Here is a 22,694-nt window from a genome sequence, read left to right on the forward strand (position 1 = left end):
GTCTGTCCTCATTGATATTGGGAGGGGTCTTCTCTGCCTCTTTGACATGAATGCTTGTTTCCTTTCCCAAATTAGGGAAGTTCTCAGCTACAGTTTGCTCAAATATATTTTCTAGACCCCACCCCCGCACCCCTCAGGGATCCCAGTAATTCTAATATTGAAATGTTTCACTGAGTCACTAATCTCTCAGTTTGATCCCTTGTGTTTTTGTTTTTCCCATGCCACCTCAGATTCCTTCTTTTCTATCATCTCATTCTCTAGCTCACTAATTCGTTCTTCTGCCTCGTTTACCTGGCAGTCAGAGTATCCAGTTTAGACTGCCTTTCATTCATAGCATTTTTAAGTTTGGCCTGATTAGAAGTCATTTCTGCCCTTAGAGATTCTATATTATCGTTATTTTTTTTCTCAAGCCTAGATATCGCCTTGATAATTGTTACTCAGAAGTCTATTTCCAACATCTTGCTCATATCCATATCCATTAGTTCTGTGACAGAGGCCACAGTCTCTGATTCTTTCCTTTGTTTGGGGCTCCTCCCCTTAGTCATTCTGTTGAGGGGTGGTTGAGGGAATGTACAGAGTCCAAACTATTGACCATAACCCAAGCAAGATACACCTGTTTTATAAGGATCTTAGGGTTGTCAGCCTCTTGTTCTTTCAGCGTGTCTTCTGGGGGAGGGGCCTGCCGCACTGTTCCTCAGACAATCCTGTTTGGACAGAGTTGCCCTTCCCCCTGTGGGGGAGTATGCGCTCAGTGAAAACCGGTTTTGGGGGGAGGGGAGTTTTGTTCTCTGGTGGCTTTCCCTAGTGGCTTTCCTCATCTCTTCCAAGAGTCAGAGCAGAAGTGACCTTATGCAGTCCTTTGTCTCAGAACAGAGAGACCTCAGTCTGTTCTCCAGAAAGCCCTCCAGGCCACACTGTTTCTGTCTCTGCTGCTGAAAACTGCAGCCTCCTGGGCTGTTTTCCCCACAGCAGCACTCCCAACCGTCATTCCCAGGTCTGGGCACATCCCTGCCCTTTGCACTTCTAAAACTGCCAGCGCCCCTGTAGTTCCAGGTTTCAGTCGGGGGGCGGGGGGGGCTGCCCTGAAGTCCTTTCCCTGCGGCCTCCAGTCTTCAAAACCTACGCCAGGTCTGCAGTGCAGGAGGCTTTTGCCTTCCTGGCACAAGATCACTGAGGCTCCCTCCCCCTTCCGTGTATCCTCCTATATCTGCCTGTGGAATCACAGCTCCCTGCTTCATACCTGGAGACCAACTGCCGGAGACATTCTGTTTGTAGAGCTCCAGATGCCTCTTCTTATATCTCAGGCAGATTTCGTGGGTGTCCAGGATGGATAGATGTCCAGCTCAGTTCAGGGGACCGGTTGAAATAGAGTCCCCTACTCCTATGCCTTCCCCCCCACCATATTACCTACAATTTAAATGATCACATCATTTTCCATAATTTACCTACTGCTTTACCCTAATCTCCATTTATGTGGATTTTACCATTTTAAAGATGTTTGCAGTAACAGTTTGCTAACATCATATAACCTTTCTTCCTGTGCAGAAACTCTGAGATCTCAGGGTTTTGTTTTTTTTTTCCCCCTCTTTAAAGCTCCAGGGACTCCATGGTTTTCTCACATGTGGTGCCTCACATTTTGTTGTAAGAATGTCTATCTAAAGTGTGGCTTGGTGTGGCAGAGTCCACCTCGGACTGAAGTCAGAGAAAATAATTTTAGTTGTCTTTAAACAAGAAGAGCCAGATTTGGAGTGTACCTGGCTGGCTCAGGCCATACAGCATGAGATTCTAGATCTTGGGGTCTTGAGTTCAAGCCCCATGTTGGTCATAGAGCTCACTTAAAAAATAAGTAAATAATTTAAAAAAGGAGCTAGTTTCCTTTTTTATTCTAAGTTAAACCATGTGCGTATTATAGTTAGATGTTTATTTTGTTCATTGACATGTTAGTATGTTTTAAAGAAGTACATACTTAGTTTTAAAAAAGGGATTTACCAGACATTTACTCTATGGAACAGATGTGCGAGGATATAGGTGGTCTTACCTGCATTTTAAGATGAAGAAACAGGCTTATGAACCTTCAGATACCTACTGACATCCACTCAGTGCCCAGTGACACTAAAGTTCCTATTGTCTAAGCCAGGAGTTTCAAGTGTTAAATCACAGTAAATGGAAAGATCCAAAAAAAAAAAAAGAGACTTCTCTATTCAGGGACCTGAAGCCAGGCTGCATGCGTGCTGGCATGGCTGATAGACGGAAGACTCCAAAACTAATACCATCCTCCCCTAATTCCCTTTCTTAGTGGCTGTCTCTCTGTCAGATGTATCAGCTCGTTGTTTAGTGTATAGATGCTCAGAACTCTAGCTAGAGTTGAGATAATTTTTATTTCTATACAGAAGAAGTTGGTATACATAATAGGAAACAGGAGCCAGTGGGCGGGGCAGTGAACATGGGAATTTATACACACTAGGAAAAAGGCTTAATATTCTTAGTACAAATTTTACTGATCTGTAAGATACTCTAGAAGATCTATAAGATTATGAGCAAAGGAAATGAATGGGTAATATATAAAGAAATCAAAAGATATTTTAAAAATTATTTGTGTATTGGGGCACCTTGGTGGCTCAGTGGGTTAAGCCTCTGTCTTTGGCTCAGGTCATGATCTCAGGCTTCTGGGATCAAGCCCTGCATCGGGCCCTCTGCTCGGCAGGGAGCCTGCTTCCCTCTCTCTCTGCCTGCCTCTCTGCCTACTGGTGATCTCTCCGTCAAATAAATAATAAAAATAAATAAATAAATAAAAATCTTAAAAAAATTATTTGTGTATAGTTGACATGCTATGTTGAAAGACAGTTTTTTAAAAAAATTAAATAAGTGGAGGGGCACCTGGGTGGCTCAGTTGGTTGAGTGTCTGACTCTTGGTTTCAGCTCAGGTCATGATCTCAAGGTTGTGAGATCAAGCCCTAAGTTGGGTTCCACACTCAGCACAGAGTCTGCTTGAGATTCTTTCCCTCTCCCTCTGCCCTGCCCTATGTGCGTGAGCGCACTCTCTCTCTCTCTCTCCCTCAAATAAATCTTTTTTAAAAATTAAAAAAAATGAAATAAGTGGAAATTTTTTTTAAAGCTTTGATCACTTATCAAATTACCCAAAATTTTAGAAATAAGATGATGTCTAATTTTGGCCAGAAGATAATCAGGGATACTTCTGTTCTCTTACAGGAAGAGTTCATTGGGAAAATTGTCATTATATTAGCAAAATAAAAGTGCCTATTTTTCAACAGTGCAATTGCCACTTCTTGGAACTTATCCTAGGGAAATAACAGGACAGTTGGCTGAGATCTGTGTAAAAATGTTTTCTGCAGCATTATTAATAATGTAGAAAAGTTATTCATTACTTGGAATCATTAAATATATTCTAGATCACCACTTTTACAGAATATTATGCAACCAGGAACAATGATGGTAGCAGTAAGAGTGACGGCTGACATTTGTTGAGTACTTAATGCACATTAGATGCTGTCCTAAGTCCTTTATATATTCTCATTTGATCCTTATGATGTAGACTATCACACAGATAAAGACATTCAAGTATTGAGAAGTTAGGTGACTTGACCACGGTCCCAAAGTCAGTAACGGACAGAGCCTTAGAGGCATGTAGTCTCCAGAACACAGGCTCTTAACCTTGACACTGAATTCTGCATTTGACAGATAGGGCATGCTCCTGAGATCCCAGAGAATGAACTGTGCACCTGCCCGGGAGGGGTGCCGAAGGCCTGTTGGATGGGCACACGTGGATGAAGTAGTGGGACTGCCCAGTGAGAGAAGGAGACGGCCACTATTAAATACTGTTGAAACAAATTTATGCAACATTTCTGACAAATTTCTTAGAAAATTTGGCACTGTTGGTCAAAATTCTAAAATGTGTGTGTGATACGATTTGACCATGACAGTTCTAGAGACGAAACTGTATGAAGGGCACCATGTTGCATGTACACTGGTGGTTTTTGTTTTCTTCTTCTCTTTCCTTCTCCTCCCCCTGGGACCCTTGCATTTTTGGTGTGCTCGTGGAAGGGGAGAGACTACCACTAAGAAGAGTTGCTCCGATCCCTCACAGTGTGGAACAACGTCCCCATAGCTCCTCCCCCTCCTCAGCACAGCCCCGCTGCCAGTGGCCACTGAGTGTGAGATCGAGTCTGCGTGTGCTTGTTGTTGTAGGAGGCGGTGACGTTCAAGGACGTGGCGGTGGTCTTCAGTGAGGAGGAGCTGGGGCTGCTGGATTCCACCCAGAGGAAGCTGTACCGTGATGTGATGCTGGAGAACTTCAGGAACCTGGTCTCTGTGGGTGAGGATAGAATCCTTCTGGAACTCATCCCCTCAAGCAGGGTTTCTCCTGACGTTGGAGGCAGACGGTTCCTTGTTTTGAGGCTCCTGTGCATTTTAGGATGTTTAGTGGAATCCCTGGCCTCTGCCGACTAGTTCGAGGCTTCAGGACTCCTCAGACACCAGAGTTTTCCAGTCCCTTTGGAGCACAGAGACAAGACATTTCTAGTCTTTATTCCAAGGCAGGTGTTGTCTTGTGTAGATGAACTGTAAATGGACAGTTAAGCTTGTCTTCACCTGGATCCGTATTTCGTCTATCTTTTTTAAACTCATAGATCATGATCTACTGGTGGGTCAGGGAACTAATTTAGTAAAGTGCGTCAGCGGTCTTATTGAATACTTACAGAACAGAGTAGCAGCATCAGAGCTGTTACTTAGAATGGTACACGTCTGTGCACACGGCAGCGGTCAGAGCAAGTGGTTTCCAGGGAGGGGTGTCAGACTGGGAAGGATGCAACAGAAACAGACCTTGGTTAGAAACAGTTCACTTTAGGGGTGCTGGGGGCCCTCAGTTGGGTAAGCATCCGACTCTTGATTTCGGCTCAGGTCATGATCTCAGGGTCGTGAGATGGAACCCCGCATGGGGCTCTGCACTCAGCCCAAAGTCTGCTTGAGATTCTCTCTCCCTCTGCCCCGACTTCCTCCAAAAAAACAAAAGCGAAAAAGAATAAGAAACAGTTCATTGGATCACTTACTTCGAGAATTTGTACGGTAGTGATGAACTTCTAATGATACCAAGTGTATTCCTTATCGTGGGTGGTGATAGGAAAGTGATAAATGCTGCCTTGGGGAGAGGCAGAGCCTTATTACGTTATGGGATCGGAGCCAAAATTTTTCAGTACTTTTGCCCTTAATGTTTTCCACTTTTATCTTACCGTTTCATAGGGCATTCGTCCTCCAAACCAGATATGATATCCCAGTTGGAGAGAGAGGAGGAGAAGCTTTACGTGAAGGAGATCTGCACTGAAAGAGGTAGGCACTCAGATAAGAACTGTGCGGCTGGGGTCACTGTAGGTGACGGCCCCATTGTTCTGCCTCTGTTCTGGATGATCTTTGCACAGCAGCCAGAGAGAGCCTTTGAAAACATGAATCATAGCACGTCACTCATCTGTTTCAAACCCTCCACAGGCTTCTGCCTTCACTTAGCGTAAAAGTGGGAGTGCTCGTGGCGCCTGGGGGGTCGGTCATTGAAGCATCCACCTCTTGTTTGGGCCCAGGTCGTGATCTCAGGGTCGGGAGAGCGAGTCCTGCGTCAGGCCCTGCGCTCAGTTCAGAGTCTGCTTGAGATTCTCTCTGCCCCTCTGCCCCTGCCTGTGTGCTCTCTCTCTCAAAAAAAAAAAACCAAAAAACAAAAAACAGGTGCCTGGGTGGCTCAGTCAGTTAAGTGCTTTTCCGGCTCAGATCATGATCCCAGAGTCTCAGGATCGAGTCCCGCATCGGCTCTGTGCTCAGTAGGGAATCAGCCTCTCCCTCTGCCCCTCACCCTACTTGTGCTCTCTGTCTCACTCACTTTCTCTCTCTCTCTCTCTCAAAAAATAAAATAAAAAAAAAAAAACACAAAAACCAAAGTGTTCAGGGGGCCTGGAAGGCCCTGTAGTATGTGCTCATCCCCCAGCTTCAACACTCATTCTGTATTTTTCTCCAATCCTCTCCTCCCACCTCCCACTGCTTTGCCAACCTGACTTGTGCCTCAGACGACACAGATACGCTCTACATCAGGACCTTTTCCCATCTCTTCTCCGGCTGGAATGCTGCCAGCCTATAACATCCAGTCACTCTGGCTTGCTTTCTTATGTCGCTGAGAAGTCCTTTCTTCCAAGGCCTTGTCTGACCACCGCTTAAAATGCCATCTCCCATCACACTCCATGCCCTTGACTTGCCTTAATTGTGTGTAAGCACTACACCACCAGACCGACTAGCATACAGGATTTTGAAATTGTGGTGAAATATACATAACATAGAATTTATTTTAGCTGGCGGCATTAAGTACGTTCCTGTTGTTGCACAACTGTCAGCGCTGTCCATCTCCAGAACATTTCCGTCATCCCAGACTGCACTCTACACATCAGGCAGTGACTCCTGTTCTCCCCTTACCCAGTTCCTAGTAACCACTGCTCTCCTTTCCGTGTTTATGCATTTGACCCTTGCAAGTACCTCACGTGAGTGGAATCGTGCAGTGTTTGCCATTAGTGTGGTTTCTCTCTCTCAGCATAATGTCTTCGAGGTTGATGGTGTCGTATGTTAGAACTTCCTTCTTTGTTATGGCTGAATAATTTACTGTATGTACAGACCACATCTTCTTCATCTGTTGTTGGACATTTGGGTGGTTTGTACCATTTGGTTATGGTGAATAATGCTGCTGTGAACAGGGGTGTACAAGTATCTGTTCAGGTCCCTGCTTTCCATTTTTTGTGTGGATACCCAGACTAGAAATGCTGGATTGTATGGTAATGTTTTTTGATTATATTTGAGAGAGAGAGAGAGAGAGAGCATGCACGAGCGGGGTTGGGGGCGGGAGGGGCAGTGGGAGAGGGAGAAGCAGACTCCTCACTGAGCAGGGAGCCCAACATGGGGTCGGAGCCCATGACCCTGAGATCGTGAGCTGAGCTGAAGGCAGATGCTTAACCGACTGAGCCACCCAGGCGCCCCTCGTTTGGTAATTCTATTTTTAATTTTTGAGGAATCGCCATACTGTTTTTCACAATAGTCACACTATTTTGTGTTCCCACCAACAATGCACAGGGTCCCAGTGTATTGGGACATACACTTCTCATCCTTACACTTGCTGTTTCGTGTGGGTCATTATTTTTTAATAATAGCCAGCCCAGTGGGTACCAAGTGGTATCTTGTTCTGATGTGCACTTCTCTAATAATTCGTGAAACTGAGCATCTTTTCATGTGCTTGTTAGCCATTCGTCCGTCTTCTTCGGAGAAATGTCTGGGCAAGTCATTTGTCCATTTTTGAGTCGCGTTTGTTTTCTGTTGAGTTTTAGGAGTTCTCTGTATTCTGAATACGAATCCCTTACTAACTGGATATGTGATTTGCAAATATTTTCTCATTCTGTGTGTGTCCTTTTTCTCTATTGCTAGTGTCTTTTGATGCATAAGAATTTTTAATTTTCATGGAATTTTCAAATGTGCCTTTCTTTTATTCCCTGTGCCTTTGGGGTCATATCCAAGAAATCATTGTCAAGTCCAATATCATGAAGCTTTTGTCCTATGTTTTCTCCTAGGAGTTTTATAGTTTTAGCTCCTATGTTTAGATCTTTGATGCATTTTGAAATAATTTTTGAAAATGGAATAAGGAATGGTCTGACTTCATTGTTTGGCATGTGGATGTCCAATTTTTCTAGCACCATTTATTGAAAAGACTGTCCTTTTCCCATTGAATGGTCTTGGCACGCTTGTCAAAAACCATTTGACTGTGTATGTGATGGTTTAGTTCTGAGCTCTCTAGACTGTTCCCTTGGTCTGTATGTGTTTACACCAGTATGCCGCTGTTTTGATTACTGCAGTGTTATAATAAGTTTTAAAATCAGGAAGTGACTGCCTCCAACCTTTTCTTTTCTTTCCTTTTTTTTATTAACATATAATGTATTATTTGCCCCAGGGCTACAGGTCTGTGAATCGTCAGGCTTACACATTTCACAGCATTCACCACAGCACATACCCTCCCCGATGTCCATCCCCCATCCACGCTATCGCTACCCCTTCATCCCCCAGCAACCCTCAGTTTGTTTCGTGAGATTAAGAGTCTCTTATGGTTTGTCTCCTTCCCCATAAGAGTCTCTTATGGTTTGTCTCCTTCCCCGGTCCATCTTCTTTCATTTGATCTCTCTGATATGAGGAATTTGAGAGGCGGGGGGGGGGGGGCGCTATGGGAGGTAGGAAACGAAACAACTTTTTTCTTTTTTAAAGGTTGTTTTGGTGACTCAGGGAATTTCAGGATGGGTTTTTCTGTTTCTGTATTATTGGAATTTTGACAGAGATTGCATTGAATTTGTAGATCCTTTTGAGTAGCATTGTTATCTTTTTTTTTAACTCAATAGAAATGAAATCATTTTTATTTTTTTATTGTGTTAGTACCACACAGTACATCATTAGTTTTTGATGTAGTGTTTCATGATTCATTGTTTAAATATAACAGCCAGTGCTCCATTCAGTATGATATCCTAATAATATTAAACCTTCCAATCTATGAACTTGAGCTGTCATTTCATTTTTCTACATTTTTAATTTATCAGTGTTGTAGTTTTCAGTGTACATGTCTCTCACCTCCTTGGTTAAGTTAATTATCAAGCATTTTGTTCTCTTTGGTACTATTGTATATGGAATTGTTTTCTTAATTTCCTTTTAGATTTTTCATTGTTTGTATGTAGAAATGCAACTGATTTTGTGCATGACTTTGTTCCTTGCTATTTTGCTGAATTCATTTATTAAACGGTTTTTATGTGGATCCTTTAGGACTTTTCAAATATAAGATCATATTATCTATGAACAATTTTACTTCTTCCTTTCCAGTTTGGATGCTTTTTATTTCTTGCCCAATTTCTTAGGCTAAAACTTCCAGTACTGTGTTGAATATTAGGAATGGATGTAGGCATCCTTGCCTTAATCCTGATATTGGAAGAAAAGCTTTCAGTCTTTCACCATTGAGTCTGATGTATACTGTGTATTTTTCATTTAAAGCTCCATACATTGAGGCAGTTTCCTTCTATTACTAGTTTGTTGAAAGTTTTTATCATGAAAGCATTTTGAGATTTGTCATTTGCTTTTTCTACATTAACTGAGATGATTATTGATTTCTTTCCTTTATTCTGTTAATGTGGCATATCACATTGATTTTTTGGTGTGTTGAACCATCCTTGCATTTCAGGAATAAATCCCACTTGGCTGTGTTGTAGTGTCCTTTTAATATACTACTGAATTTGGTTTGCTAGTATTTTTAGATCCGTGTTCATAAGGGATATTCGTAGTTTCCTTTCTACTGTGTCTCTGTCTGGCTTTAGTGTCAGGCAATACTGGCCTCACAGAATAAGTAGGAAGTGCTCCCTCCTCTTCCATTTTGTTGGAAAAGTTGAACAAGGACTGAACATTCTTTTTTGTGTTTTTTTTTTTAAGATTTTTATTTATTTATTTGAGAGAGAGTAAGAGCGAGAGAGATCATAGAGGGAACAGGAGAAGCAGACTCACCACTGAGCAGGGAACCTCGCGTGGGGCCCAGCCCCAGGACCCTGACATCACAGCCCCAGCCAAAGGCAGATGCTTCACCAACTGAGCCACCCAGGCACCCCAAGAATTGATATTCTACTTTAAATGATTGATAGAATTCACCAGTGAAACCATCTGGTCCCTACTTTGTTGGGAAGTTTTTGATCACTAATGCAATCTTCTGAACAGTTACAGGTCTATTTAGGTTTTTTGTTTCTTTGTGATTCAACCTTAGGTTTGTGTTTCTAGGAATTTCTCCATTCTATCTAGTTTATCCAATTTGTTGGCATTGAAATATTCATAGTGCTATCTTATAATCTTTTGTTTCTTTATGGTCAGTAGTAACGTCCCCACTTTCATTTCTTTTTTTTAAGATTTTATTTATTTATTTACTTATTTGTCAGAGAGAGAGAGAGCGCGCGACCACAAGCAGGCAGAGTGGCAGGCAGAGGCAGAGAGAGAAACAGGCTCCCCCCAAGCAAGGAGCCCGATGTGGGACTCGATCCCAGGACCCTGGGATCATGACCTGAGCCAAAGACAGCGGCTTAACCGACTGAGCCACCCAGGCATCCCACCCACTTTCATTCTAATGTTAGTAATCTGAGTCTTCTCTCTTAGCCACTGTAGTTAAATTTTTGTCTATTTTGTTGCTCTTTTGAAGAAGCAGCTGTTGCTTCTCATTGATTTTTCTCTATTGTTTTTCTGTTGTGTATTTGACTTATCTCTGCTCTTCCTTATTTCCTCCTGCTAACTATGGGTTTGGTTTGTTCGTTCGTTCTTTCTTTCCTTTCTTTCTTTCTTTCTTTCTTCTTGTTAAAAGAGAGAGAGTGCACATGAGTAGGGGGGAAGAGCAGAGGGAGAGGAAGAGAATCTCAAGCAGACTCCACGCCTAGTGCAGAGCCTGATGTGGGGCTCCATCCCACAGCCTTGAGATCATGAACTGAGCTGAAATCAACTCAGATACGCAACTGATTGAGCTACCCAGGCACCCCAGTTTGTTCTTTTTCTATTCCCTTATGATGTAAAGTTTCTTTTTTTTAATGATGTAAAGTTTTATTGTTATTTGAGATATTTTTTCCAGTTTTATTGAGGTGAAATTGACATAATTGTCCAAGTTGTACAACATAATGATTTGATATTTGTATATATTACAGAATGATTACTATAATAAGTTTTGTTAACATCCATGACTTCATATAGTTGATTCTTTTCCTTGTGAGGAGAACTTTAAGATATACTGTTCAGAAACTTTTAAACATATAATGCAGTATTGTTAACTATAGTTATGTTGTACATTACATCCCCAGAACTTATGATCTGTTTTGTTAAAAGACTTGAGATCAAGAGAGAGATTTTTGTTAATTCTATATTTGTTTCACATACATCTTTTTTATTTTTCTTTTTTTAAAGATTTTATTTATTTATTTGACAGAGATCACAAGTAGACAGAAAGGCAGGCAGAGAGAGAGGAGGAAGCAGGCTCCCTGCTGAGCAGAGAGCCCGATGTGGGGCTCGATTCCGGAACCCTGGGATTATGACCTGAGCTGAAGGTAGAGGCTTTAACCTCCTGAGCCACCCAAGCGCCCCAAGTTCTTTTTTTTTTTTTTTTTTAACTCAATTAGCCAACATATCTTTAGTTTCAGGATGTAGTGTTCAGTAATTATCAGTTGCATATAACATCCAGTGCTCATCACATCACCCAGTAAATTCAGTTAGCCAACATATAACACATCATTAGTCTCCGATACGGAGTTCAACAATTTGCCAGTTGCATATAACACCCGTGTCTTAAAGCTTTTTGCCCCTCTTTCATTATCACATTTGTTTGTGTTTAGTTGATTTTTTTTTTGTAGTGACACATTTCAATTCTATAATTTTTTAAAAATTTTTAGAGAGTGAGCAAGCATGGGGACAGGCGGGGGGATGGGGGAGAGAATCCTCAGGCAGACCCTCCACTGAGCATAGACACAGGCCTTAATCCCATGACCCTGAGATCATGATCTGAGCTCAAATCAAGGAGTCACATCCTTAACCAACTGAGCCACACAGGCGCCCTTCAATTCTATAATTCTGATACCAGTTCTAATATATGGGGGTTATTGCCATACTAAGCAATTAGTCAGGAGACCAGCTGGGTATCCTACATTTGAACTCAATTCTGACACCATCTGTCTGGATACAGCATCCAGTCCTACAGGTTAAGGGCTCGGTCCTACAAGATGCCCACCCCTCCCCCTTCACCCTCTTTCAGCGACCAGTCGCAAGTCCAAGTTGTTCACCGTGCTTCAGAGGTCCCAGCAGCCTCCACCTTGGGCTCCGTTGTTTTGCTCGAGGGGCTCACAGAACTCAGAGATAGAGTCTACTTACCAGGTTGTCAGTTTATTATAAAAGGACATAACCCAGAAGAGACCCGGAGGGCAAAGTATGTGGGAAGGGGTGTGGAGCGTCCAGGCTCTCTCTGCGCTCCCCAGTCTCCCTGCATCTCCACGTGTCCACGGACCTTAGAGCTCCCCAACCCCCTTCCTTTCTGGTTTGTGTGGAGGCTTCATTTCTTGGGCCTGATCAGTGTGGTCATTGGCTCTTAGTGATTGATTCAGCCTTCTGCCCCTCTCCCTTTCCCAGAGGTCGGGAGGTGGGACTGAACGTTCCATGGCTCTCATGGCACCCGGCCTGCCATCCTCAGGGGATTGCTAGAAGTCACCTCATTAACCTAAACTCCGATGTGGTTTAAAGAGGTTTGTTAGGAAGTTTAGGACCCGTGTCCCCTTTATGGCTGTGGGAGGGTTTCAGGAACTGAGAACAAGAGACCAAGTATTAAAACAAAGATACTCCCATTGTTCTTTTGTCCTAGGAAATTCCAAGGGTTTTGCCATGTGGGCTGGGAACTGGCGACCAAAATACATATTTATCGTAAATCACAATATCACATTTTATAGTGTTCAGTGGGTAGATTTTATATATCCTTAATTTTTCAGAAGTTTATTTTTTGACGCTGTAGAATTATTCCATTTTTCAGTTATTTGCTTTTACAACATAGGAATACAATCAGTTTTTGACCTCCACCTGGTAGTCTGCAGTCTTCCCATATTGGTGTATTCTAGAAGCATTTTTATATTTTTTTGTACATTCCTAAAGATTTTTCTCTGTAGAAAATCATGATGTACAAATGTATATTCTTTATTCTTTCCTTTCCAACATGAACACCTTTGGGTTTTTTTGTGGTTTTTTTTTTTTTTTTAAGATTTTATTTATTTATTTGAGAGAGAGGCAGTGAGAGAGAGCATGAGCGAGGAGAAGGTGAGAGGGAGAAGCAGACTCCCTGTGGAGCTGGGAGCCCGATGCGGGACTCGATCCCGGGACTCTGGGATCATGACCTGAGCTGAAAGCAGTCGTCCAACCAACTGAGCCACCCAGGCGTCCCCCTTTGGGGTTTTTTGATGGCTTGTTTCCCTGAAAGCACATGGATAGCGTTCAGTCTTTCACCACTGATAATGGTGTGAGCTGTAGGTTTTCTTACTGGGTTGAGTTTCCATCTGTTCTTAGTTTCGGCTTTTTTATCATAATGGGGATTAGTATATGTATATACATATTTTGTAAAATGCTTAGTCTACTGAGATGACCATAAGATTTTCTCCTTTATGCTGTGAATATGGTAAAATGCATTGGTGATTTCAATGCTAAACAACCTTGCATTCCTTCTCTTAAAAAACAAAATTACGCTGACTACATTATTTATTTATTTATTTATATTTTTTAATTTAAACTTTATTTTTTCAGTGTTCCAAGATTCATTGTTCATGCACCACACGCAGTGCTCCATGCAATATGTGCTCTCCTTAATACCCACCACTAGGCTCACCCATCTCCCCACCCCCTCCCCTCCAAAACCCTCAGTTTGTTTCTCAGAATCCACAGTCTCTCATGCTTCGTCTCCCCCTCTGATTTCCCTCAATTAACATTTTCTTTCTTTCTCCTAATGACCTCCGTGTTATTCCTTATGCTCCATAAGTAAGTGATACCGTATGATAATTGACTTTCTCTGCTTAACTTATTTTACTCAGCATAATCTCCTCCAGTCCCGTCCATGTTGATACAGAAGTTGGGTATTCATCCTTTCTGATAGAGGCATAATACTCCATTGTGTATATATGGACCACATCTTCTTTATCCATTCATCTGTTGAAGGGCATCTTGACTTTTTCCACAGTTTGGTGACTGTGGTCAATGCTGCAATGAACATTGGGGTACAGAAGGCCCTTCTTTTCACTACATCTGTGTCTTTGGGGTAAATACTCAGTAGTGCAATTGCTGGGTCGTAGGGTAGCTCTATTTTTTTTTTTTATTTTATTTATTCATTTGGCAGACAGAGATTACAAGTAGAGAGGCAGACAGAGAGAGAGGGAGGGGGAAGCAGGCTCCCCGCTCAGCAGAGAGCCCGATGCGGGGCTCGATCCCAGAACACCGAGATCATGACCTGAGCCGAAGGCAGAGGCTTTAACCCACTGAGCCACCCAGGCGCCCCAGGGTAGCTCTATTTTTAATTTCTTAAGGAATCTCCACACTGTTTTCCAAAGTGGCTGCACCAACTTGCAATCCCACCAACAGTGTAAGAGGGTTCCCCTTTCTCCACATCCTCTCCAACACTTGTTATTTCCTGTCCTGATAATTTTGAACATTCTAACTGGTGTAAGGTGGTATATCAATGTGGTTTTGATTTGAATCTCCCTGATGGCTAATGAGAATAAACATTTTTTCATGTGTCTGTTAGCCAATTGCATGTCTTCCTTGGAGAAGTGTCTGTTCATGTCTTCTGCCCATTTTTCAATGTGATTACCTGTTTTTTGAGTGTTGAGTTTTTGAGGAGTTCTTTATAGGTCTTGGATATCAGCCCTTTGTCTGCAGTGTTATTTGCAAATATCTTTTCCTAGTCTGTGGGTTGCCTCTTTGTTTTGTTGACTGTTTCCTTTGCTGTGCAGAAGCTTTTGATCTTGATGAAGCCCCAAAAGTTCATTTTTGCTTTTGTTTCCTTTGCCTTTGGAGACATATCTTGAAAGAATTTATTGTGGCTGATGTCAAAGAGGTTACTGCCTATGTTCTCCTCTAGGATTTTGATGGATTCCTGTCTCACATTGAGGTCTCTCATGCATTTCAAGTTTATCTTTGTGTATGGTGTAAGAGAATGGTCAAGCTTCATTATTCTATACGTAGCTGTCCAATTTTCCCAGCACCATTTATTGAAGAGACTGTCCTTTCTTCCACTGGATATTTTTTCCTGCTTTGTCGAGGATTATTTGACCATAGAGTTGAGGGTCCATATCTGGGTCCTCTTATCTGTTCCACTGAGTCGGTAATATTCCAGTGTGTGTGTGTGTGTACATACACACACACCGCAGCATCTTCATCTGTTCATCTGTTGATGGACACTTGGGTTGCTTCCATGTCTTGTAAATAATGCTGTAGTGAAGACAGGGGTGCATATATCCTTTTGAATTAGTGTTTCATTTTCTTTTGGTAAATATCCACTAGTGCAATTACCAGTTGATGTGGTAATTCTATTTCTAATTTTTTGAGGAACCTTACTACCGTTTTCCATGGTGGCTGCAAAAATTTACATTCCCACCAACAATACACAAGGTTTCCTTTTTCTCCACATCCTCACCAAAACTTATTATTTCTTGTCTTTCTGATTCTGGGCACTCTGACAGGTCAAGTGGTATCTCATTATGGTTTTGATTTGCATTTTCCTGAGGAGTGATGTTAGGCATCTTTTCATGGGTCTCTTGACCATCTTTAGGTCTTCTTTGGAAAAATGTCTGTTCAGGTTTCTTCCCATTTTTTAATTGGATTATTTAGTTTTTTGGTGTTGAGTTATAGAAGTTCTTTATGTATTTTGGATATTAACCCCTTATCCGAGGTATCATGTGCAAATATCTTGTATTCATTCGGTTGCCTTTTTATTTCATTGATGGTTTCCTTTGCTGGACAAAAGCTTTTTATTTTGATGTAGCCCCTGTAGTATTTGTGCTTCTGTTTCCTTTGCCTGAGGAGATAGATCTAGAAAAATGTTGCTGAGGCCAGTGTCAGAGAGGTTACTGCCTATGATCTTTTCTAAGATTTTTATGGTTTCCAGTCTCACACTTAGGTCTTTAAACCACTTTGAGTGTATTTTTGTGAATGGGCTAAGAAAGTGGTCCGGTTTTCCCAGCACCAATTACTCAAGAGACTGTCTTTTCCCCATTTTGTAATTGTGCCTCCTTTGTCATGCCCCCCCCAGTACCCCTCCCCCCTTTCCCCCTCCCCCCCCCCCCCCCGCCGATCCCCTCCCTTTTGTAACCCTTAGTGTGTTTCCCAGCGGCCAGAGTCTCTCATGGTTTGTCTCCCTCTCTGATTTCTTCCCATTCAGTTTTCCCTCCCTTCCCCTATGATTGTCTGCACTATTCCTTATGTTCCACATATGAGTGGAAACCGTAAGATAATTCTTTCTCTGCTTGACTTATTTCACTCAGCATAATCTCCTCCAGTTCCATTCTTGTCGATGCAAATACTGTGTATTCATCCTTTCTGACGGCTGAGGAATACTCTATTGTGTGTCTGGACCACATCGTAGGTTTTTTTTTTTTTTTTAGATTTTATTTATTTACTTATTTGACAGACAGATCACAAGCAGGCAGAGAGACAGGCGGAGGGAGGGGGAAGCAGGCTCCCTGCTGAGCAGAGAGCCCTATGCGGGGCTCGGTCCCAGGACCCTGAGATTATGACCTGAGCCAAAGGCAGAGGCTTAACCCACTGAGCCACCCGGCGCCCCAGGGACCACGTCTTCTTTATCCATTTGTCTGTTGAAGGACATTTCATCTCCTTCCACAGTTTGGCAGCTGTGGACATTACTCCTGTGAACACTGGGGTGCGGGTGCCCCTTTAATACATCTGTCTTTGGGGTAAATACCTAATAGTGCAATTGCTGGGTCATAGGGTAGTTCTATTTTCAATATTTGAGGAGCCGCCATGCCGTTCTCCAGAGTGGCTGCCCCAGCTTGCGTTCCCGCCACGGTGCAGGAGGCTCCCCTTCCTCCGCGTCCTCGCCAGCATCTGTCGTTTCGTGACTTTGCCTTTCTAACTGGTGTGAGGTGGTTTCATTTCCGTTAAAATGGTTAATTTTAGGGGATCACATCTTGTATTGTTTCACTCATTTTTTTTCTTTTTATGGTCTAATTTTTTCGGCAACTAAGAAGTGTGTTAAAATCTCTGTGGTTTTGTCCATTGCTCAGTTTCTGATTTTGCTTTATGTATTTCATCAGCTTCGTTGGACTCGTAGGCCTTTGTAATTTTTCCATTTTGCCCTACTGACCCTTTCATTACAGCTCTCTGTCTTCTAGTGTTCTATTTTGTAGTCACTTTTCGTCTGATACTAGTTTGGCCACTTAAGCTTTCTTAAGCTTGGCAGAATGTATTTGTATGTCTTTTTCTATTTATTATTAGTATTTAGAATAGGTCTTTTGTCGACATATAGTATATAGTTGGCTCTTGTGTGATCTTCCCACATTTGCCTTCTAATTTTAGGTAGTGGATCCACACACGGTGTAGCTATTAATGCGGGCATGTTTACATTTACCGTCAGGCTTTTGTTTTGGTCTTCTGGTTGTGCTTATCTGTCTGTTCTTTCCTGTAATATTTTGGGCAGATTGAACATTGCTCAGTCTTTTGCTCTCCTGTCTCTATTGACTTGTGGCTGCTGCTTTTTCAGTCCCTCCCCTTGGGGGTCTTTGCTATGTCAGCATGGTTGAGAGACCTGCCAGAGACGTGGGCAGAGTTTGTAGTCCTAGTTAGGGACTGACCTTCTGGGGTTCCCTTACCTTTGATTTTTCTCCCCGCAATTTCCAGTGGGTATTTCCAGCCTTGAGTTCTGACCTCCGACCCCTCACACTGTGTGTGAGTTAAGTAATGCATTGAGTCAGAACAGAATGGGGGCGCCTGGGTGGCTCAGTGGGTTAAGCCTTTGCCTTCGGCTCAGGTCAGGATCTCAGGGTCCTGGGATCAAGCCCTGCTTCGGGCTCTCTGCTCAGTGGGGAGCCTGCTTCCCCCCCCTCTCTCTGCCTACTTGTGATCTCTTTCTGTGTGTCAAATAAAATAAAAATAATTTTAAAAAAGAGAGAAAAATCAAACTCACAGGTTTTACCCTGTGCCATTAATGGTCAGTCAGGGATTTGGGAGGAACTCACATTCAGATTAATCTTACTCCTGTGGCTCTCTGGCTTCCAGAATTTCTGCCCTAAGTTTCCTGCTCCCTGGCCTTCAACAGTTTTGGCTTTTTCCTGTCTGATCTGGAAGGGGGGTTCATTTGGGAAGCACTCTAAAGCAAAACAAGTCTTTAAAAGTTGTATAAAATTCGGGGCACCTGGGTGGCTCAGTCGTTAAGCGTCTGCCTTCGGCTCAGGTCATGATCCCAGGATTCTGGGATCAAGCCCCGCATCAGGCTCCCGGCTTGGTGGGAAGCCTGCTTCTCCCTCTCTCACTCCCCCTGCTTGTGTTCCCTCTCTCGCTGTGTCTCTCTGTCAAATAAATAAATACAATATTAAAAAAAAAATAATAAAAAAAAATAAAAGTTGTATAAAATTCTCATTCCCATTTGTAATCTCTCCCTCTCTTTCCTCCTTATCCCACACCGTCCCCAGGCAACTGCTCATCTACTTCCTGCCCCTCTCCATTACTTTGAATTTAAAAAAAATTTTTTTATAAATGGAATCATACAATATTTTTTTTCAGTTGCCTCATAACTCAGTATAAGCTTAGAAGCACCCGTGTTGTTGCGTCTGTCAGCGGTTCATTCCTTTTTATTTCTAAGTAGTATTCTGGTGTGATATACTCCGGTTTATTCATTCACCTGTTAGTGGAGGTTTGTTTCCGGCTTTGGGCTCTTACAGTTGAAGATCCCGAATGTTCTTATATCCCTCGGTGTATTGCCATAGGCCTCAGTTTTCTTGGGTAGGAGTAAGGAATGGAGCGGTTGGATCATGTGGTGGGCATGTAGGTTACCCTTTGTTCATTGTTTTCACTGGTGTGTGTCTGTATGTGTGTGTGCACAGACATTTTTAAACAGATTTTCTTTTTCACACCACTTTTAGGTTCAGTGCAAAAGTGAGAAGATAGTTCTCACAGATCATACACACACTCGTGCACACACACACAAACGCACACACACACAGCCTTCTCCTGACAACATCTGATACTAGGGTGGTACGTGTGTTGTAACTGGTGAACCTACATGGATATGTCGTTGTCACCCAGTGTCTGTAGTTTGCACCCGTGTTCGCTCGTGGCATTGTGCGTTTTATGTGTTTGTTCCGATTTATAATGGTACGTAGCCGCCCTCACAGCACCTTCCGGCCTGGGCTCTGTGCGCAACCAGCGAGCTGTTCGTCTGCACAGGCGCGCCTTTCCCGGGATCAGACAGGTGGACTCAGCTTTTAGCTGTTCCGGATTCACCTCTTTCACTTAGTAACTCGCAGTCCCTTCAGAGCTCTAGAAGTCTTCTCTTCTGAGCACTGGATGGTAGAGTCCGTTGTCCCGATGGACCAGTTGCTTCATCCAGCGGATTGCTTTCGAGCTGCTGTAAAGCTCTGTGTGATGAGTTGTGTGTGGACACAAGTTTTCAACTCATTTGGGTAATTTCCTTTTGTAGCGCTGTAAGAAGCTGCCGCAGTGGCTGGATCATGTCGCATTTCAGCAGCGGTGAATGGAGAGTTCCCGTTGCCCCACAGCCTCCCCAGCAATGGTGGTGTCGTTGTTGGGGATTTTGGCTTTTCTAACAGGCATAGTGGTGTTTCATTTTACTTTATAGTTCACTAAAGACATATGATGTCAAGCACCTTTTTTTTTTTTAAAGATTTTATTTATTTGTCAGAGAGGGAGAGAGAGCAAGCACAGGCAGACAGAATGGCAGGCAGAGGCAGAGGGAGAAGCAGGCTCCCTGCTGAGCAAGGAGCCCGATGTGGGACTCGATCCCAGGACGCTGAGATCATGACCTGAGCCGAAGGCAGCTGCTTAACCAACTGAGCCACCCAGGCGTCCAAGCACCTTTTTTTTTTTTTTAAGATTTTGACAGAGAGTGAGTCAAACATCTATTCATGGGCCTGTTTGCTATTTTCTCTGGTGATGTCTGTTCAGATCTTTTGCCTATATTTTATTTTATTTTTTTTATAATATGTTGATTAATATTTTTTTAAAGATTTTTTTTATTTATTTGACAGAGATCACAAGTAGATGGAGAGGCAGGCAGAGAGAGAGAGAGAGAGAGAGAGAGAGAGAGGGAAGCAGGCTTCTCACTGAGCAGAGAGCCCGATGCGGGACTCGATCCCAGGACCCTGAGATCATGACCTGAGCCGAAGGCAGCAGCTTAACCCACTGAGCCACCCAGGCGCCCTCATTATTATTTTTTAAAGATTTTATTTATTTGAGAGAGAATGAGTGAGAGAGAGCATGAAAGAGAAGGTCAGAGGGAGAAGCAGGCTCCCCAAAGAGCCGGGAGCCTGATGCGGGACTTGATCCTGGAAGTCCGGGATCATGACCTGAGCCAAAGGCAGTCACCCAACCAACTGAGCCACCCAGGCGCCCCAATATGTATATATATATATTTTTTTAAAGATTTTATTTATTTATTTGACAGAAATCACAAGTAGGCAGAGAGGCAGGCAGAGAGAGGAGGAAGCAGGCTCCCTGCTGAGCAGAAAGCCTGATGTGGGGCTTGAACCCAGGACCTGGGATCATGACCTGAGCCGAAGGCAGCGACTTAACCCACTGAGCCACCCAGGCGCCCCTATATATATATTTTTTTAAGATTTATTTATTTGAGAGAGAGAGAGAGAGAGAGAGAGAGAGAGAGAGAGAGAGGGAACACAAGCAGGGGGAGTGGGAGAGGGTAAAGCAGGCTTCCTGTTGAGCGGGGAGCCCGATGCGGGGCTTGATCTCTGGACCCTGGAATCATGACCTGGGTAGAAGGCGCTTAACAGGCTGAGCCAACCAGATGCCCAAGACATTTTGACAGTATTGAGTCTTTTTATAGAATATTTTTCTCTACTAAACATAGAATATTTTTCCATTTACCTGAATTTTGTTCATAAGCTTTAGTTTTTCTCATCTAGATCTTTGATTCATACCTACATATTTCACTTTCGAGTGTGCTAATGTAAATGATAATGTGATTTTTATTTCAAATTCCGGTTGTTCAGTGCTTGTGTATATGAGAGCAATATACTTTCCTATGTTTTGTGTCCTACATCTTCGCTGTAATTATTAGTTCCAAGAGTTTTTTTTTGTTGACTCTTTGGGGGTTTCTACATAGACAGTCGTATCATCTACCAGTAATGAGTTTTATTTCTTCCTTTGCATTCTGTGCCCTTTTTACTTCCTTTTCTTGCATTAGCTGGGACTTACAGTACAGTATTGAAAAAGAGTGCTAACAAAGGACGTCCTTTCTCCTGATTTTAGCAGGAAGGCTTTGTGTTCCTCACCATTAAGATGTTAGCTGTGAGTTTTACAGATGTCCATTAGCCAGTTGAGTAATTTCTTCTATATTCCTAAGTTGCTGAGAGTTTTTTATTATAAACGAGTATTGGATTTTTTAAAAAAAAGATTATTTATTTGACAGCGATCACAGGTGGGCAGAGAAGCAGGCAGAGAGAGAGGAAGAAGCAGGCTCCTTGATGAGCAGACAGCCGGATGTGGGGCTTGATCCCAGGACCCTGAGATCATGACCTGAGCCAAAGGCAGAGGCTTAACCCACTAATCCACCCAAGCAGCCCTAACATCGTTTAGATAAAATCCATTTCCTCATATAGGTTTTTAGAAGAAAATTAAAAAGGGGAGAACTATAAAAGAGCATAAAAAATGTTTTCCCTTGTGATGAGAACTTCTAGGATATACATTCTTAGGAATCTTCAAATATGCCATATAGCAGTATTAATTAACTCTGTTCATCATTATATTACATTACAACCTCAGTACCTACTTATAACTGGAAGTAGGAACCTTTTGATCCCTTTCATCCATTTCCTCCATACTTGGTAACCAAAAATTTTCTCGAGTTTTTTGTTTTTCTACCTATGAGAGAGATCCTACAGCATTTGCATTTGTCTGTTATCACTTAGCACCATGCCCTTGAGGTGAATGTATGTTGTCATATGGCAAGATTTCATGCTTCCTTATGGCTGCATATTACCCCCCCCACCGCTTACACACAGTTTATGCTTTCATCTGTCGACGGACTCTTGCTCCCGCGCGTTAGATCTCGTGAGTGCTGCTCCAGTGACGGTGGCGCAGGGCTTCTTCCCACATGCAGATTTTGTTTCCTTCAGATAGAAGGTGGACTGCTGGGTCCTGCACTAGTTTCAAACACTTTGAGGGGGGGCGCCCGGGTGGCTCAGTCTGATTCATTGTGTGTGCACCACACCCGGTGCTCCCGCACTACGTGCCCTCCTTAATACCCACCACCAGCCTCACCCATCCCCCTACCCCCTCCTAAAACCCTCAGTTTGTTTCTCAGAGTCTACAGTCTGTCATGGTTTGTCTCCCCCTCTGATTTCCCTCTGGAGTATTTTTAAAAATATTTTTATTGGGGCGCCTGGGTGGCTCAGTTGGTTAAGCAACTGCCTTTGGCTCAGGTCGTGATCCTGGGATCAAGTCCCACATCGGCCTCCCTGCTCGGCGGGGAGTCTTCTTCTCCCGCTGATCTCTCTCTCCTCTCATGCTCTCTCTCTCTCAAATAAATAAATAAAATCATTAAAAAATATATATATATTTTTATTAGGGGCGCCTGGGTGGCTCAGTGGGTTAAGCCTCTGCCTTCGGCTCAGGTCATGATCCCAGGGTTCTGGGATCGAGCCCCACATCGGGCTCTCTGCTCAGCAGTGAGCCTGCTTCCTCCTCTCTCTCTGCCTACTTGTGATCTCTGTCTTTCAAATAAATAAATCTTTAAAAAAAATATTTTTATTAGGGGCTCCTGGGTGGCTCAGTCATTAAGCGTCTGTCTTTGGCTCAGATCATGATCCCAGGATCCTGAGATCCAGTCCCCCGTCGGGCTCCCTGTTCAGCGGGGAGCCAGCTTGCTACTCCCCCGCTTG

At 43.0% G+C, this 22,694-nt stretch overlaps 1 protein-coding gene across 3 annotated transcripts in view; it reads left to right on the forward strand.

Annotated features, from left to right (window-relative positions):
• The window catches only part of LOC111160631 (zinc finger protein 235), a 130,766-nt gene that overhangs the window by 101,303 nt on the left and 6,769 nt on the right, over positions 1-22,694 (forward strand). The window contains exons 2-3 of one of the 3 annotated variants that reach the window (XM_022523859.1): positions 4,207-4,333; positions 5,257-5,364. The exons of 1 other annotated variant lie outside the window; for it this stretch is intronic. In XM_022523859.1, coding sequence (XP_022379567.1) covers positions 4,207-4,333; positions 5,257-5,364 — 235 coding nt within the window. The remainder of the gene's footprint in view (positions 1-4,206; positions 4,334-5,256; positions 5,365-22,694) is intronic. One more of the 3 variants, XM_022523858.1, reaches the window with a different exon arrangement.

Source organism: Enhydra lutris, unplaced genomic scaffold (assembly GCF_002288905.1).
Source record: "Enhydra lutris kenyoni isolate GAN:26980312 unplaced genomic scaffold, ASM228890v2 scaffoldscaffold77, whole genome shotgun sequence".
Lineage (NCBI taxonomy): Eukaryota > Metazoa > Chordata > Mammalia > Carnivora > Mustelidae > Enhydra > Enhydra lutris.